We start from the raw sequence: 15,651 nt of genomic DNA, 5'->3' as shown, positions 1-15,651 counted from the left end.
ATTTATGTTGCGCTGTCACGTGATGTGACTTGACACTTTAGGGGGTTGTTAAGTTGTTTACATATTATATTTTATTATATTACATATTATATATTCACCAGCTATTTCTGTTGTTGATAATTTTATTGTAATTTTTGTATTCTAGTTTCTCAGCAGTACTTATTTGTTTTAATTTGTTTACTGGTTTGCGTCCACTTTAGTCAATTATTTATTTACTAGACAGAAATTTCATAAAACAGTATGGAACACTGAAATCCCATCTGTACTCTGATCGTATTAATCTTTTCTGTATAACAATTTACTTTTTAACTGCATACTGCAGTGCATACTGCAAACTGCACATCTCAATAGACTAAAGGCATTTAAAATTCTTATTTTTCAACATTAATGAAACATTTGTACCACTACAAAGTAAAAACAACACAACATTGGACTTCTTTTATAATGGTGTTTTTATTTTATGAATGTGTTTGTTACCTAAGCAATTTTTGTAAAATAGGTGCAGTGCAGATTTTTTTCAAAAGAGTAAAATTTAAAAAAAGATAAGAAATTTGTCAATTTTTTTTCTTTGACAGCCTGACATATTTTGTCAATTCATGTCTGAGTGAATATTTCTGATTTCATATAGCTTAGTAAACACTGACAATAGCTAGCAGATAGTGATGCAAATGCAGCTCCGTCATAAAGTTTTAGGATATGTCACAATTTAATAAGACAATAAACCATCATATTTTTAAATGATATATGACCAGATAAATACAATGACTGTATTCCAGTTGTTAACATTTTTAAAAAGGTGAATTACAGTGGCAATGGTTACATTTGCTTTCCTATCTACCCATCAAATGTTTTTTAGTGTTTTTCTCAGGCCTCAAAAGAATGATGAAGCACTTTGGAGCAAATATGCAGAACAGCAAACCATAGCTAGAGGCAAGGATGGCAAAAATCTCAACAGCAACAGCATATTTTCCAGGAGAACTGACATAGGCAGGAACAAAAGCCACCCAAACAGCACAGAAAATCAGCATGCTGAAGGTGATCAGTTTGGCCTCGTTAAAGTTGTCTGGAAGTTTTCTGGCAAGAAAAGCCAAGAGGAAACTGGTGCAGCCCAGTAGTCCAATGTAGCCCAATACCAGAGAGAAACCCACCACAGAGCCAGTGGCACACTTCAGAGTAACTTTTAGCCCTGGGACATCCAGGTCAGATTTGGGAACAGGGGGGCTGATTGATAGCCAAATAATGCAGATGATAACCTTTATGGAGAAGCATTGTACAAAGTCAAGTTAATTTCTGTAATCACATTAACAGTAATAGTTTATGGTTTCAAAAAGTGCATGTCGCACCTGCACACAGGTGAAGAAGAAGACGCTTCCTCTCTGTTGGCCTGGACCAAACCACTTCATCAAGGCTTCAGCACCAGGCCGAGCTGAGCGAAATGCTGCCAGAACCACAATGGTCTTGACTTTGAGGCAGGAGATGCAAAGCACAAAGCTGATCCCGAAAGCGGCCTGCTGGAAACGACAAGACCAGTCTGATGGACGGCCAATGAACACGAGCGAGCACAGGAAGCAGAGCTTGATTGACACAAGGAGCAGAAAGCTCAACTCTGAATTGTTGGCCCGGACCTTAACATGAGAATAGGAATATCATTATAATCAGTTTCTGTGAATTCTTTCAAACGATTCCTATATGCTTAATGTTTTGGAAACTTTTTTCCCAAAATGTACAGTGTCTCTGTTACACAGATATGCATTCTCACCATAGGTGTTTGACGATAGTGAAGGAATACCACAAACACAGCTGTTGTCACAGTGACACCAGAAACAGCTACTGCAGTCAGGGTAATTCCTAAGGTTTCATTGAAGGAAAGAAAATCCAGCTGGCGAGGAATGCAGGTTGTTCTTTTAGCATTAGACCAGAACTCAGATGGACATCGGTCACAGTGAGGGGAACCTGGGAGAAGAAAATACATACAGCAAAACGTAGATGTGCTGAAACTATTAAAGCCAGGATTATGGTATAATAAAAGATTGATGAATGAATATTGGAGTACTGAATAGATTAAATGCTTGTGAGGCTATTATATCTTCCTCACCAGTTTTATTGCTAATCTCCCCATCAGCACATGAAATACAGTCAAAACAGCAAACAGGTTGACCTTTTCTGGGTGCCATCCGTGTACCTGGGTGGCATCTTTCACTGCACACTGAAACAGGGACCTAAACAACAGAAAAAAAAGAAAAATCCTATTCTCATGTATACAACGTATTATGACCCACAAAAATTTTTTTAATTCTCCTATTTTAGCTACCTGATTGGATCCTGTGGTCCACTGAATCGCTGACTCATTAAGGTGGAGGTCAAACCCATCCACACGACCAATCAAAACAAATTTTGCTGGGCCCTCACCCGTGTTCTGCCAGTTGAGAAGGTCATACTTTGCATGGATGTCAGCACCTTGGAAATAAAGCTGTTCACCCTGTGGTGTGGTGAAGTTTATTTTGGCCACATGCTGCAAGACCTGGAAATGTTGAAACAGTTAATATTCAGTAACTATTCAGTGTTTTAGTACAAAGTACTAGTCTAATTTTAAGGGGAATTGTAAATTCTTAATGTCCCTACTGCAAATGTAGCTTTTGAAAAACGGTATACATGGAAATTTGGGAGTGAAAGCAATGTTGCTAACCTCTATGGGTTTAATATCTGTTGGAAAGGAGCAAGTGGAGTTTTCATTTTCAGAAATGCTGTCTGTGTATGGGCAGGAGAGTAAGCTGTGAAGGGCATGTGCTGCAACATAAACTGCAAGGTAGACATTATATGTCACTCTTAGCTTGGAGGTGTCAGTAAAGTGATTCTGCACTTCTTCCAGGGTTTCTGTACCACTGCAGGGTTTAGAAGCATATGAAGAGACAGATGTAAGACCAGGACTACATTTAAACTCCTTTTCCCAAAATTCTCTTAAGAACTCATCATGAGGACGATGAGATGGATTCAAACTTCTGATATAATTTCCAAATCCAGGTATAGTTAAACTTCGAATGGCCACACCAAAAACACCAGCTGCCACTTTGCTTGTAACTGGATTTTGGAGCAGATCTCCACTGGTGCTCCAAGCCTCACTGGCCAGAAACTGCCTGTTAGTAACCTAGTAAGCAAAAGGACAAAGTAAGAAAAAAATGAAAAAAATATTCTGTTACAAACCTCAGTTCTGTCTTGCATTATGAATTTTATTATAGTTTCTCACATTTAACTTGTCAAGCTGAAGGAATAATTCCAACACATCTGTATACCATGTGAAGATCAAAATCACCCTTGCAGCTGAGGCCTGAATTGTGAGTGCTGCTCGTCTGGCATCACGCACAATATTTTCCCTTTGAAGAGTCTCTACAAATGCCAGACACACCTCAGCTCCCTGAATCGCTTCCTCAAATATCTGAAATTTACATTAAAGCAGAGAACCTTTAGATTCGTGTCAAACAGTTGTGAAGATTTCTTGCAAAGATAAAATTGCAACAAATAAACCACCTTTAATGCAACATGCCCATAATCATTATCTGTTATCACTGCTCCAATCCAGGTCCAATTGAAATGTATGGCAAGTTGGGCAAAAGCCCTGGCTTGGTAAATATCACTGGCCATGGTCCTGAAGAAATTAGGATATTGATGTCTATCACTCAGACAGGGACAGCTAGCTGTATAACTAATCTGAAAAAAAAAGTCATACTCATAAATACATATACATATAAATATACTGAAATATATAGTACATTTAACACAGGGTTCTACTATATAGCTGTGTTGCTAGAGTCTTTGTAGTTTTGTTTTTTCAGCAAGATTAAAATAATGCATTACTTGTGTGCACTATGATCAGTCAGAGTAAGAGTAAGTAAGTTGTATCAAATTCATGTATAGATTTGTGGGGGGGACATATACATACAGACACATATATATGTATAGATAGATAGATAGATAGTACAACTCACTAAAGGTACAGAGAGAGGCTCCAGGATTTTGGCGACTGTCTGAGTTGTTGCAGATGAGGAGCAACCAATGATCAAAGGAATGGGCTTATCACCTGATGACAATGGAAAATACAGTGAGATAAAGTTATAGTTTAAAGAAAACTAATAATACTTAATTTACTGGTTTATTTTAATTGCTCATTTTTAAATGAGGGCCAAAATTCCAAAACTAGATTTATTACCTCTTTCTTGTCCATAACCAGACTGCAGGGCTCTTGTGTTACAGTTAGTGCTGTCTCCACCAACCAGCAACAGTGCTGCCTGCAAAGCCCACTGTGGGAGGCCACAGTTATCACGGATGTGGTAGCCCAGTTTTATACCTGGTAACAAGTTTGTACTATGATTTATTTCCTCCACTGCAAACACCATAGCATAGATGTACTGCAATGGAAGATTTTGCACCCTGGGCACCCAGGATAAAAGAAAAAAGCACAACAATTACTAGCTCATATTCATATATCATGACATTATTAACAAGAATGGAAAGAAAATAATTGACTGCATTTGGAATAGAAAAGACAGAAATAAAAATAATAGAGTTATCTTCTGTTTTTTCCTGTTTTTCCAAAATGCAGTGAAATTGTACAGTTATAAGAGTAAAAAAATGCATATAGATTTACCCAGTACAAGTATTGTTGTAGGGCTGCTGAGTGAAGTCATAGTTTATAGCTGGAGGATTGTAATGAAGATTAAAGAGCCCACCAATGATTACATCTCCATCTTCAAATAAACCCTGGTCTCCAGGTGTACCCCACCGAGAACAGGTCACCGTCTGAACTACCTGCACCCCCACCTGGAGCCCCAGCTGTCTGCCCACAAGCCCTACAAGGAGCAGGGATGGAGCAGTGCAGGACCAAAGAATGAAGATCCATTTGGCCCAGGACATGGACAGAGCTGTTCTGGATATTTCAAATATGCATATCATATTAAAACAACTTCTCAATGGTGTATCATACATTTATAAAATTTGCAAAAAAAAAAAATCTGTATTGCTAAGGTTTAACAGTTCCCGAAATGCCTAATTGTATTATATTTTTCTTTATAAAGTAAGAAAAATACTTGTTCCTGGATGTTTACCACTGAAGGAGAACATTTCAAGACAATATGACAACAAAGATAGTTTCCACTAAAAGCTGGCAAGATATCTGAACTGACATACCCGTCTCTTGCTCTGCAAAACAAAGATGTTGTTCTAGGTATTTATAAGAGCTGTAAGGCTGATATTTGAAGCAGTAAACAAGATGAGCAAAACATCACTGAGGGTGACTGGTGTGTGCTGCAGAAATTGGAGTATTTACCTGGAGGGCGGTGACTACATGGACCAATAGATTTTCCTTGGAAACATTTTGTTGACCAGGTTTAGAAGATTTAATTTGAACTCAATAACAATGGAAAAAAACCACACAGAATACACCCATTCAAATGGCTGTTTTTATAATAGAAATGTTTTGAAATAGAAATGGAGCTATTTCACTGTATTATTTAGGTTGAATGTTGACTCTAACTCAACATTTGGCATTAACCCGGGATGCCCAATGGTTTGCAGAGGCACCCCCACGTCTCCGGGGAATAACAAACAGCATGTTTGACCTGCTAAAATATCAAATTTGCACTAGGCCGCAAACCTGACAGACGTTAATAAATAACCAAGCAATAAGTTCAGGTCTTCCCCTACACCTGAAGCTGAGAGAGCCAGATCTGGTATCTAGTATTATGAAAGGAGGCCATAGTGTTGACACTTAATTGCTACCAGCTGACGGTGAGATTTGCAGCTACATCTGTCGCAAGACTGCTGCAGCTCTGGTGAGTTTTGCATCCATGAGTTCACACAACAGTGACAAAGACAGGGATGTCTATTCAGTGACTATTCCTGACTGTGTAAAGATGTGAACTGTTCACATAAATCTAGTCAGTTATGATTAGATAAGTTAACATGTGATTTGACTCCAAAATAGGAAACAGTAGTAATACAAAAAGGCAATAAGCTGTACCACCAGGAGCAATAAAACATTGGTCATGCTCAGTGACAAGTATGTGTAAAAAAACATCCCCGTATTTACCCTGGGAGATCTATTGCGTTAAATTGGGTTTCGGCTGTTTTAAATTAAATTTCAATCAACATAAACAAGTGTGAACCACCAATGATTTGTCTTTTTTTTTTTTGACACTTTTATATCTACATGCAGGCAAGTGTGCAAACAGTGCAGGTTGTATCATAGCAGTGTGAGTTGTCAGTATGACTAGAAAAGTGTTATATAGTTGTCAGTCCATTTTATTCAGTTATATAGGTGCTTGTTCACATGTACCACACATATGATTATCATAATCCAAATGAGCTTGCACTTCTTATTTGAAAAGAATTATACAATGCAAAACAAAAAGGATTCACAAAGGAAAAACATTTGATGAAATTGTTTGAATCTGATCTATATTTGAAGCTTTCATCCTTTTCTTTTTTTTACTGACAGATTGCACCAGCAAACCATGTTTTGAGTGTTATTTCCCATGGAGTTAAGTCCTATTAAAAGGGTCATGGTACAGAGTGCCAAGGAAACTGTGAGGTAATTTTTATTGCATTGTGCTGTGTTTTATGGTTTTTCAGAAAACATGGCACATTATTCATATACAGGGTCATGAATAATCAGGGCCAATCTTATACTTCTTTGCCCTCAGACTGCTGATTTATTTGTCATTCCTAGGGTATTTAAAAGTAAAATGGTAAGCAGAGCCTTTAGGTTTCAGGCCCCTCTTTGAAGCCACCTCTAGGTTTTGCTTCAGGTAAACAGATACCCCCTGCACTTTTAAGATTAGGCTTAAAACTTTGCTTTATAATAGGTGTAGATCAGGTGACCCTTAATTCTCTTGTGCTGCAACAGGTCTATGATAGGGATTTCCTGTAATAAACATTTCTTCTTCAGTCAAGTCTTTTCATTCTCTCTGTTTATGCCTACTTTGCGCTTAATCATAATTATTATCTGGCTCTCTTCCTCTTGTCTTTTGTCCTGTCCCCCTCTCCTCACCCCCAGCTAGTAGTGGCAGATGGCTGCCCCTCCCTGAGCCTGGTTCTGCCAGAGGTTTCTTCCTGTTCAAAGGAGTTTTTTTTTTTCTTCCCACTGTTGACAAATGGTTGTTCAAAAGGGTCATCTGATCATTGAGATTTTCTTCTTCTTTTTTTCTTATTGTAGCTTTTTCACCTCATAATATAAAGTGTCTTGAAACAGAAGTTGAGTAGAAGTAGAAATTAATTGAAAAAAATCATTTAGGACACTTTAACCTCCTAAGACCCGAACTCTTCCACGGCATGCATTTTTAATTTCTCTGTGATATTTGGGCTGATTGGGTCCTGATGAATGTAAAAACAAAGAATTATCAGATTTTTTTTTGCCTAATTTTTGTTTCTAACGAAAATGAGAGCCACATATGAGGATATTTGTTTAAAATTTTGATATAACAGTAACAGTATAATGTCCTCGTAAGTGGATATCGGGCACTTGTAGAGCAAAATTGAGTATTTTGGTCTAAATAACCCAAAATGTGATGTCAACATATGTGGACACCAGGTCCCAGGAGGTAAAAAAATAGAATAGTTTGGCTGAAAATTTAGCCTTTCAAAGAGCATTTTGGTCACTGATATAGGAGTGATTTGAGATATTTATACATTAGTGGAAAAAGGAAGAGAAGCTCCAAACAATTTGTACTTCAGGTCACTATGACCCTTTCATTAAGTTGCCAGGGTTTACCACTGTTGGTAATCATCTACACTAAGGTGTAAACAGCCTGCAGTGTGTATAGGAATTTCACAATTAAAAAAAAGAAAATGGAACATGGCTTAAACATGGCAAGAAATGACATGACCTCTACTTCTATTTGGCCTCTGAATGATTAATGTAAATGGATGCAGTAACAATAGATTAAAATATTTGCTTATTTATTTGCTTATTTATTATTATTGTAAATGGACAAAGTGGTATTCAGAATTCCTTATTATTATTAAACAGACTTGTTTTCTTTTCTGTAAGTATAAAAGCATAGAGTAGTTTCATATAACACGTACAGGGTCATGGCAACAAATTCAAATGGAAATTACATCCAGCTTTTCAGCTTTACATGCAAATGAAAAATTGTTGATTGGGAAGGAACCTGTTCATGAAAAAGCCCCTTCAGATTGCCCCTGTCTCAGAAATGGCACTATAAAGAATCCACTCAGAGAGGAAATTATCTGAAAATAGCCTGCAGAGAGTGCCCTTACGCCAATATACATGAACGGCGTAGGCTCTCGTCTAAAACACCGCTGTGAATAGTTGTAGGGTGGTTGATGTACCAACCTCAAATCCTTTTTCTGTGCCACACATAAAACATACTGTCTATTCAAAATGGTTTACAGGAAGTGGCAGATATCAGTGACTGAAATACACAGTCTAAAGTGACATACGGTGGTGAGAGAGAGATGTGAGTAGAAACACAGTTAACCCCAAAATTACCTTTGAAAATAAAACATGGACTAACAGTGCAATCCATGAACTTTATTGTATTGTTATTGCAAATTGTATTTGGACTGAGACAAATTTCTTTGGGTCAAAGAAAAGACTGTTTGCAATGGCATAAGAGTGCTGTATGTACATTACTTTCAAAGCAGCCAGGGGAAGGAACAGAGTATCAATAAATGGTATGACACTACCATCTGCTGGCCATGACTTGGTACATGCAGTTTCAGCAAAATCTACATATCATCTTTAAAGTTATTTGTGTATGTGACATCTACCTATTTATCATGAACTTTGATTGTTGTATATATTTAGAATATATAAGATATTAATGTGATCTGCCTGACAGATTAGTCCTCTCTGTATGGAGTGTGTATCTTCCATTATCAAAGTCCAATGCCGTTTTATTTATTTACTACCAAATGATATCATAAGTCGCCTCAGCACATCTTTGAGTATTTGATATCTATAAGTGTTTTGGGTTGGCCTGTTGTCTTTAAACTGGTGTGTAATGGTTGTGATAAGTTGTCCTGAACTCTCAATTTATTATCAACAAAACATATCAGTAAGTTAGAAAAGCAATCACTAAATTTAAATCAGTTTATGTGGATGGCATAATGAAAAAAAAAAACTGGCCTAGAACAAACAAAGTGAAGCATTTTACTGGGTTTTGGTGCAGGTTGTAATCAAAACTCAGGGGGAAAAAACCCACTAAAAACATTGATATAGAACACATAATTGCATTATATTTGATTCTATCCTCTATTATTTACTAACAGTAGAACACAACTACTTTTTCTAATTCAATTCAGTTATTAATAAAAGACAAATGTAAAAAGAATTCTACACTCACATTTGAATAACTATCGAGCCATAAGATGTTTCTTTGTGTTCTTCTCAGGCCTCAAAAGAATAATGAAACATTTGGGGGCAAAAATGCAAAGCAGTAAACCATAGCTAGAGGCAAGTATTGCAAAAACTTCCACAGCAACAACATACTTCCCCGGAGAGCTAATGTAAGCAGGCACAAAGGACACCCAAACAGTGCAGAAAATCAGCATGCTGAAGGTGATGAGTTTGGCCTCATTGAAGTTGTCTGGAAGTTTACGAGCAAGAAACGCCAAGAGGAGGCAGGTACAGGCCAGCAGGCCAATGTAGCCTAGGACGAGGGAGAAGCCTACGACAGACTCCATGGTGCACTCCAAGGTGACCTTTGACCCTTGAAAACCAAAATCACTTTGAGGCCTGGGGGGACTGAGAGAGAGCCATATAACGCAGATGATAACCTGTATGGAGAACAAACAAACCTCAAAGTTATTATTATTTAAAAAATTATTATTATAATGAAGCATGGGATTTCCAGTGAAATTTTACTGTAAAAATCATGCCCAAAAGTAATATTTAAATGTTCTTACTCCACTGTTGTTGCCCACATTTTTTAATTTACCTCATTTGTATATTAATGTACTTTATTTGTACATTAATTTACTTTATTTGTAGATGAGACAGCTAATAAAAAAGATTGTGATCTACTATAGAGAAAGGACACTATTGGCAAACATTCTCATTATGTCATCAATACAGGAATATGTGCACCTGTATACAGGTAAAGAAGCAGACACTTCCTTTCTGTTGGCCTGGGCCAAACCACTTCATTAAAGTTTCAGCACCAGGCCGAGCTGAGCGGAAAACAGCCAGAACCACAATGGTTTTTACCAGGAGGCAAGAAACACAAAGCACAAAGCTGATCCCGAATGCAGCCTGCTGGAACCGGCAGGACCAGACTGACGGGCGGCCAATGAACACAAGCGAGCACAGGAAGCAGAGCTTGAGTGACAGAAGAAGGAGGAAGCTCAGCTCTGAATTGTTGGCTCGTACCTGGATATGAGAAAAAATAAATATGAAACAATGAATCAATACTTTAAACTCTATTTCACATTTTGTCAAAGACCTCACCATAGGTGTTTGACGGTAGAATAGAAACACGACAAAGACAGTGGTTGTCACACTGACACCAGACACAGCTGCTGTTGTGAGAGTAATGCCCAAAGTTTCATTAAAAGAAAGAAAGTCCAGCTGGCGAGGGATGCAGGCAATTCTTTCAACATTAGACCAGAACTCAGACGGACACTGCTCACACTGAAGTGAATCTGGTAAAGAAGTGAGGAAAAGCAGATTGAAAATAGGAAAATAAAAAGTGCAGATGAACTTAAAGTAGACAAGGGTCAAGGAAAACACTACCCCAGAACTCTGCTTACATTTCCTTACCAGTTTTATTGCTAATCTCCCCTTCAGCACATGGGATACAGTCAAAACAGCAGACAGGTTCCCCTTTCCTATCTGTCATCCGTGTACCTGGGCGACAGCTTTTACTGCACACTGAATCAGGCACCTAAATAAAAACCACAAGACACATGGCATAATCTTATAAAAATTGACAAGAACACTACTTTCTGCAGCAAATTAATCAGTAACCTTTAGGCAGTTTGTTAATCTGACTACCTGATTTGATCCTGTGCTCCACTGAATAGCTGACTCATTAAGGTGGAGGTCAAAACCATCTACATGACCGACCACAACAAGTTTTAGCGTCCCCTTGGGTGTGTTCTGCCAGTTCACAAGGTCATACTTTGCTGGGGGGTCACCTCCTTGGAAATAAAACACTTCTCCTTGTGGTGTTGTGAGATTCACTGTGTTTAAGTGTTGCAATAGCTGAAAGTACAGTATTGAGAATATAAAGTGCTTTATAGTATTCAACTTATTGAAATCTTAAAGTCCAGCACTTGTGTTTAATAGCTCACACAGTGATAATTATGATCACCTCTACAGTTCTGATGTGTTTTGGAGAGGAACAAGAAGAGATGTTGTTTTGAGGAGGGATTTTTCCACTGGGGCAGGAGAGTAGGCTGTGAAGGGCGTGGGCTGCAGCATAAACAGCAAGGTAGACATTATACACCACTCTTAGCTGGGTGATGTCGCTAAAGAAATGCTGCACTTCATTTATGGACTCTGTCCCACTGCAGGGTGGTATAGAAGCTTTTTTCACATGGGATGAGGTAGAAGTATTGTGTGAGGCATTCACAATACTGCATCCAAACTCCTTTTCCCAAAATTCTCTCAGAAATTCATCATCAGGACGATGAGATGGGCTCAACTTTTTTAGATAATTTTCAAATCCAGGTATTGTTGAACTCCGAATGGCAACACCAACAACTCCACTTGCAACCTTAGAGATTGTAATATCTTGAAGAAGATCGTCACTGGTACTCCAGGCCTCACTGGCCAGAAACTGTCTGCCAGTCACCTAAGGAAATATCAAAATAAAGAAAGTTTGCAATAAAACCAGCAGTGCTTTTATTTTTCAGAACACAAGTTTGTGTTTACTGATGAACTCCTATGCTACTAGTGTCAATATATTTTACTCACATTTCTCTTGGCAAGTTCCACAAATATTTTCTGTACATCTGTATACCAGCAAAAGATCAGAATCACAGTTGCAGTTGAAGACTGGATCGTAAGCGCCACCTGTCTGGCATCACTCACAATAGTTTCTCTGTGAACAGTCTCAATGAATTCTAAACACACCCTTTTCCCCTTAATCTCTTCCTGAAATACCTGAAATATGGAGGTATAAACAACCACTATGTTACCTTTTATTATATAAGACGGACACAAAGATTTATTCAGCAATTTACAGCATAATAGGAAAACATGCACCTGTATTGCCTTTTGACCATAATCATTGTTCGCAAGCACAGCTCCAATCCAAGTCCAGTTGAGGCGTATGGCCATTTGTGCCATGGTCCGAGCTTGGTAGATATCACTGGGGATTGTTCTGAAGAAGTTAGGAAAGTTGGACCTGTCACTAAGACAGGGGCAGCTAGCCAAGTAGCTGATCTGTGAGCCACACAAATATCAGTTTTTTACAACTTACAAAATATATTAGCTCTTCAAAGATGACTATACAATATTATCATCAGTCATTGTTCCCATTATAAAAACTTACAACTGGTACAGAGAGAGGCCCTAGGATCCTAGAGAGTATCACTCCTGTTGTAGATGCTTGACCTCCAATGAGTAAAGGAACAGGCTGAACACCTGATGATTGGATAAATAAATAAATAAATAAAAGCAGCATCTTTACACAGTCATAGGATCATATTATTTGTTGTTTGACATGAACTTTTCAAATTTTAACTTCATGACATTTGAAATCAAACCTGCTGTCTCTCCGGGTTGTTCATAAGCTTCAGAATAAAGTGTAGAGGCTGTTAAATTGCAGCTGTGTCTGTCTCCTCCAACCAGTAAGAGAGCACTTTGCAGAGCCCAGGGGTATCGGCCGCAGCTATCAAGTATATGATAACCTAGTTTTATTCCTGGTAGCAGAGCGCTGTTTTGATTTATTTCCTCCACGGCAAATGCCATAGCATACATATATTTTAGTGCTTGTAAATCTAAACTGTGACCACAGGAGGAAAAAAATCATAGTGAATTAAACAACCTGTGAAAGGCAAGGTTACAGGATATGATTTTATAATATGAAATAATACATATTGCAGCAAACAAACAAACATGTTTTGAGTAAGTTTTACCCGCTACAAGGTTCATAATGTGGCAGTCTGGTGTAGTCCTGTTCTACAGCTGAAGGTATGTAATGCAAACTAAAGAGTCCACCGATAATCACATCTCCATCCTGAAAGACACCCCTGCTGCTTGGCGCACCCAACTGGGAGCACACCGTCACCTGCACCCCCTGCAGTCCCACTGGTTTACCCATTATGCTGACAAGCAGCAGGGAGAGGGCTGAGGAGAGCCACTTAGTGGGTTGCAAGGGGAGCCAAAATGTGGAAGCAGCCATTCTGTATATGGCACACATGAATGTCAGAAAATTCATGAATCGTAATTACAGTAAATCTAGTAAATGTATAACACAATTCACCCCAAAACAGCTTCATCAAACCTGTAAAATAAGTCAAATACACTTTTACTAAATAAAACATTTAATTAAATCCTATAGAGCTTCTTATGAGTTCTTCAAGAAGAAAGGGCATTTTAAACAAAAACATGATTTCACCTGGTTACAAAGTCCAAACTATCTCGACCAACACATATCTGCCTCCCTCTCTGCACATGTGAGGTGTTGATGTGGCTATTTATAACAGGTGGGAAGCATTTTGAAAGGAAGTAAAACTGATGACTCAAGCAGCAGATAAAATAAAATGACTCCTCTCCAGAGTAATAGTGGAAAAACACTTGAATGCTAACAAATAATTAGCATGCATGCAGTTGGCAGTGGTGGGTGTGTGTATGAGAGTACAGTATGGTTCCTGTACCCTGTATCCTGTACCCCCGGGGGGAGTATTTTATATAAAATGAGGTAATTGTGAAGTGTTGGTGTAGTGAATGAGCACAACAAATGCTTACATTAATTCAATAGATTAAAAAAAAAAAGAAATAAGGCGCTCTGACTGCACACAGAGGCACTTGTGGAAGTGATTTCAAGATTGCTACTATTACTACAATTACTATTAAAATACTATTCCCCTGCTATTTGTAGGTTCAAAACAATATTTTAGAAATGCTCTATCATTTGCTCTATCTATCAATAAGTTGGACTCGTTCCTGGTGGGTGATGGGCTTCGCCAGGGCTGCCCTTTGTCTCCGGTTCTGTTCATAATTTTTATGGACAGGATTTCTAGGCGCAGCCAAGTGGCGGAGGGCTTTCGCTTTGGTGGCCTCAGAATCTCATCTCTGATTTTTGCGGATGATGTGGTTCTGTTGGCTTCATCGGGTGGGGGCCTCCAGCTCGCACTGGAACGGTTCGCAGCCGAGTGTGAAGCAGCGGGAATGAGGATCAGCACCTCCAAATCTGAGGCCATGGTTCTCAGCCGGAAAAGGGTGGAGTGCCCACTCCGGGTCGGGGATGAGTTCCTGCCCCAAGTGGAGGAGTTCAAGTATCTCGGGGTCTTGTTCGCGAGTGATGGGAGAAGGGAGCCGGAGATCGACAGACGGATTGGGGCTGCAGCTGCAGTAATGCAGACGCTGCACCGGTCCGTTGTGGTGAAGAGGGAGCTGAGTGTAAAAGCGAAGCTCTCAATTTACCGGTCGATCTACGTCCCTACCCTCACCTATGGCCACGAGCTGTGGGTAGTGACCGAAAGAATGAGATCGCGGATACAAGCGGCAGAAATGAGCTTCCTCCGAAGGGTGGCTGGCCTCTCCCTTAGAGATAGGGTGAGAAGTTCGGCCATCTGGGAGGGGCTCAGAGTAGAGCCGCTGCTGCTCCACATCGAAAGGAGCCAGCTGAGGTGGTTCGGGCATCTGACAAGGATGCCCCCTGGGTGCCTCCTGGGTGAGGTGTTCCAGGCATGTCCCACCGGGAGGAGGCCCCAGGGCAGACCCTGGGCTCTCGGCTGGCCTGGGAACGCCTTGGTGTTCCCCCGGATAAGCTGGAGGAGGTGGCTGGGGAGAGGGAGGTCTGGGCCTCTTTGCTTAGGCTGCTGCCCCCGCGAACCAGCCTCGGATAAAGCGGATGAGGATGGATGGATGGATGGATGAATGCTCTATCATTTTTGCTTACAGGAATAGAAATGTATTTAGTGTACAAGACTTGTTCTACATCACATCTGATCTAATTAATTTTATCTTTTTTATCTGCAGTATCAGATGGCTCAAAAATAGTAGTGTTTGCAGAATACAAAATACTATAATAATACAATAATAATAATAATAATAATAATAATAATAAAAAGAGCTCTTAAATACAAGGAATGAACATCTGCAAATTCTTGTGAAAACCTTTTTTCTCTGAAAGATTTCCAGTTATTTCTGGAATTCCAGTGCTACACCTTAACTTGTTTAATTGTTTTTTTTAATGTGTTCTAAAATTCTCAACATTACATTTATATAGATGATTCGAACTCAAGTGAAATTACAGTAAAGTGTAAAATAAGATGGGTGAATATTTTTTTATATAATCTGTGGTCATTGTAGCGCAGGAGTTAGCCCAAAAAATATCTAGAAAACTATTTATCCTTCTTTGGATCGAGTTCCCAGCTGCCCTTCAAATCTTTCTTCCGGTGATTTTTCTAATTGAGTCTTGATTCTTTTTACTTTTTCTTTACTGTTTGATGTTTGTAGCTGGC

At 39.0% G+C, this 15,651-nt stretch overlaps 2 protein-coding genes across 2 annotated transcripts; both read right to left on the bottom strand.

Annotated features, from left to right (window-relative positions):
* Window positions 1-723: 723 nt before the first annotated feature.
* Window positions 724-4,406, bottom strand: LOC309686978 (extracellular calcium-sensing receptor-like). Its single transcript, XM_082501647.1, has 10 exons — window positions 4,205-4,406; window positions 3,984-4,075; window positions 3,526-3,705; window positions 3,245-3,433; window positions 2,687-3,145; window positions 2,312-2,521; window positions 2,096-2,219; window positions 1,760-1,953; window positions 1,344-1,625; window positions 724-1,253 (listed from the first exon to the last, which is right to left on the bottom strand). Exons 1-10 carry the CDS (start codon window positions 4,389-4,391, stop codon window positions 831-833), a joined length of 2,340 nt encoding a protein of 779 aa, XP_082357773.1. The 5' UTR covers window positions 4,392-4,406; the 3' UTR covers window positions 724-830.
* On the bottom strand, window positions 4,368-12,955 carry LOC309687031 (extracellular calcium-sensing receptor-like). Its single transcript, XM_082501696.1, has 11 exons — window positions 12,727-12,955; window positions 12,513-12,604; window positions 12,224-12,403; window positions 11,933-12,121; window positions 11,328-11,810; window positions 11,009-11,218; window positions 10,775-10,898; window positions 10,463-10,656; window positions 10,103-10,384; window positions 9,360-9,792; window positions 4,368-4,425 (listed from the first exon to the last, which is right to left on the bottom strand). Exons 1-10 carry the CDS (start codon window positions 12,938-12,940, stop codon window positions 9,370-9,372), a joined length of 2,391 nt encoding a protein of 796 aa, XP_082357822.1. The 5' UTR covers window positions 12,941-12,955; the 3' UTR covers window positions 4,368-4,425; window positions 9,360-9,369.
* Between the last annotated feature and the right edge of the window lie 2,696 nt (window positions 12,956-15,651).

Source organism: Aulonocara stuartgranti, assembly GCF_965226115.1.
Source record: "Aulonocara stuartgranti genome assembly, chromosome: 14".
In the NCBI taxonomy this organism is placed as follows: domain Eukaryota; kingdom Metazoa; phylum Chordata; class Actinopteri; order Cichliformes; family Cichlidae; genus Aulonocara; species Aulonocara stuartgranti.
Note: the sequence above shows the minus strand (reverse complement) of the source record. Positions and strands in the feature narration are given on the sequence as shown.

Excerpts from the sequence above, each read along its gene's own strand:
- LOC309687031 (XM_082501696.1), bottom strand. The coding sequence starts at position 12,940 with ATGTATGCTATGGCATTTGCCGTGGAGGAAATAAATCAAAACAGCGCT. Across the intron at positions 12,605-12,726 it reads ACAACCCGGAGAGACAGCAG|GTGTTCAGCCTGTTCCTTTA; the intron begins GTTTGATTTCAA and ends TCCAATCATCAG. Across the intron at positions 10,899-11,008 it reads GGAGCACAGGATCAAATCAG|GTGCCTGATTCAGTGTGCAG; the intron begins GTAGTCAGATTA and ends GTTTTTATTTAG.
- LOC309686978 (XM_082501647.1), bottom strand. The coding sequence starts at position 4,391 with ATGGTGTTTGCAGTGGAGGAAATAAATCATAGTACAAACTTGTTACCA. Across the intron at positions 3,434-3,525 it reads ATGGGCATGTTGCATTAAAG|ATATTTGAGGAAGCGATTCA; the intron begins GTGGTTTATTTG and ends TGTAAATTTCAG. Across the intron at positions 1,254-1,343 it reads TCTTCTTCACCTGTGTGCAG|GTTATCATCTGCATTATTTG; the intron begins GTGCGACATGCA and ends TTCTCCATAAAG.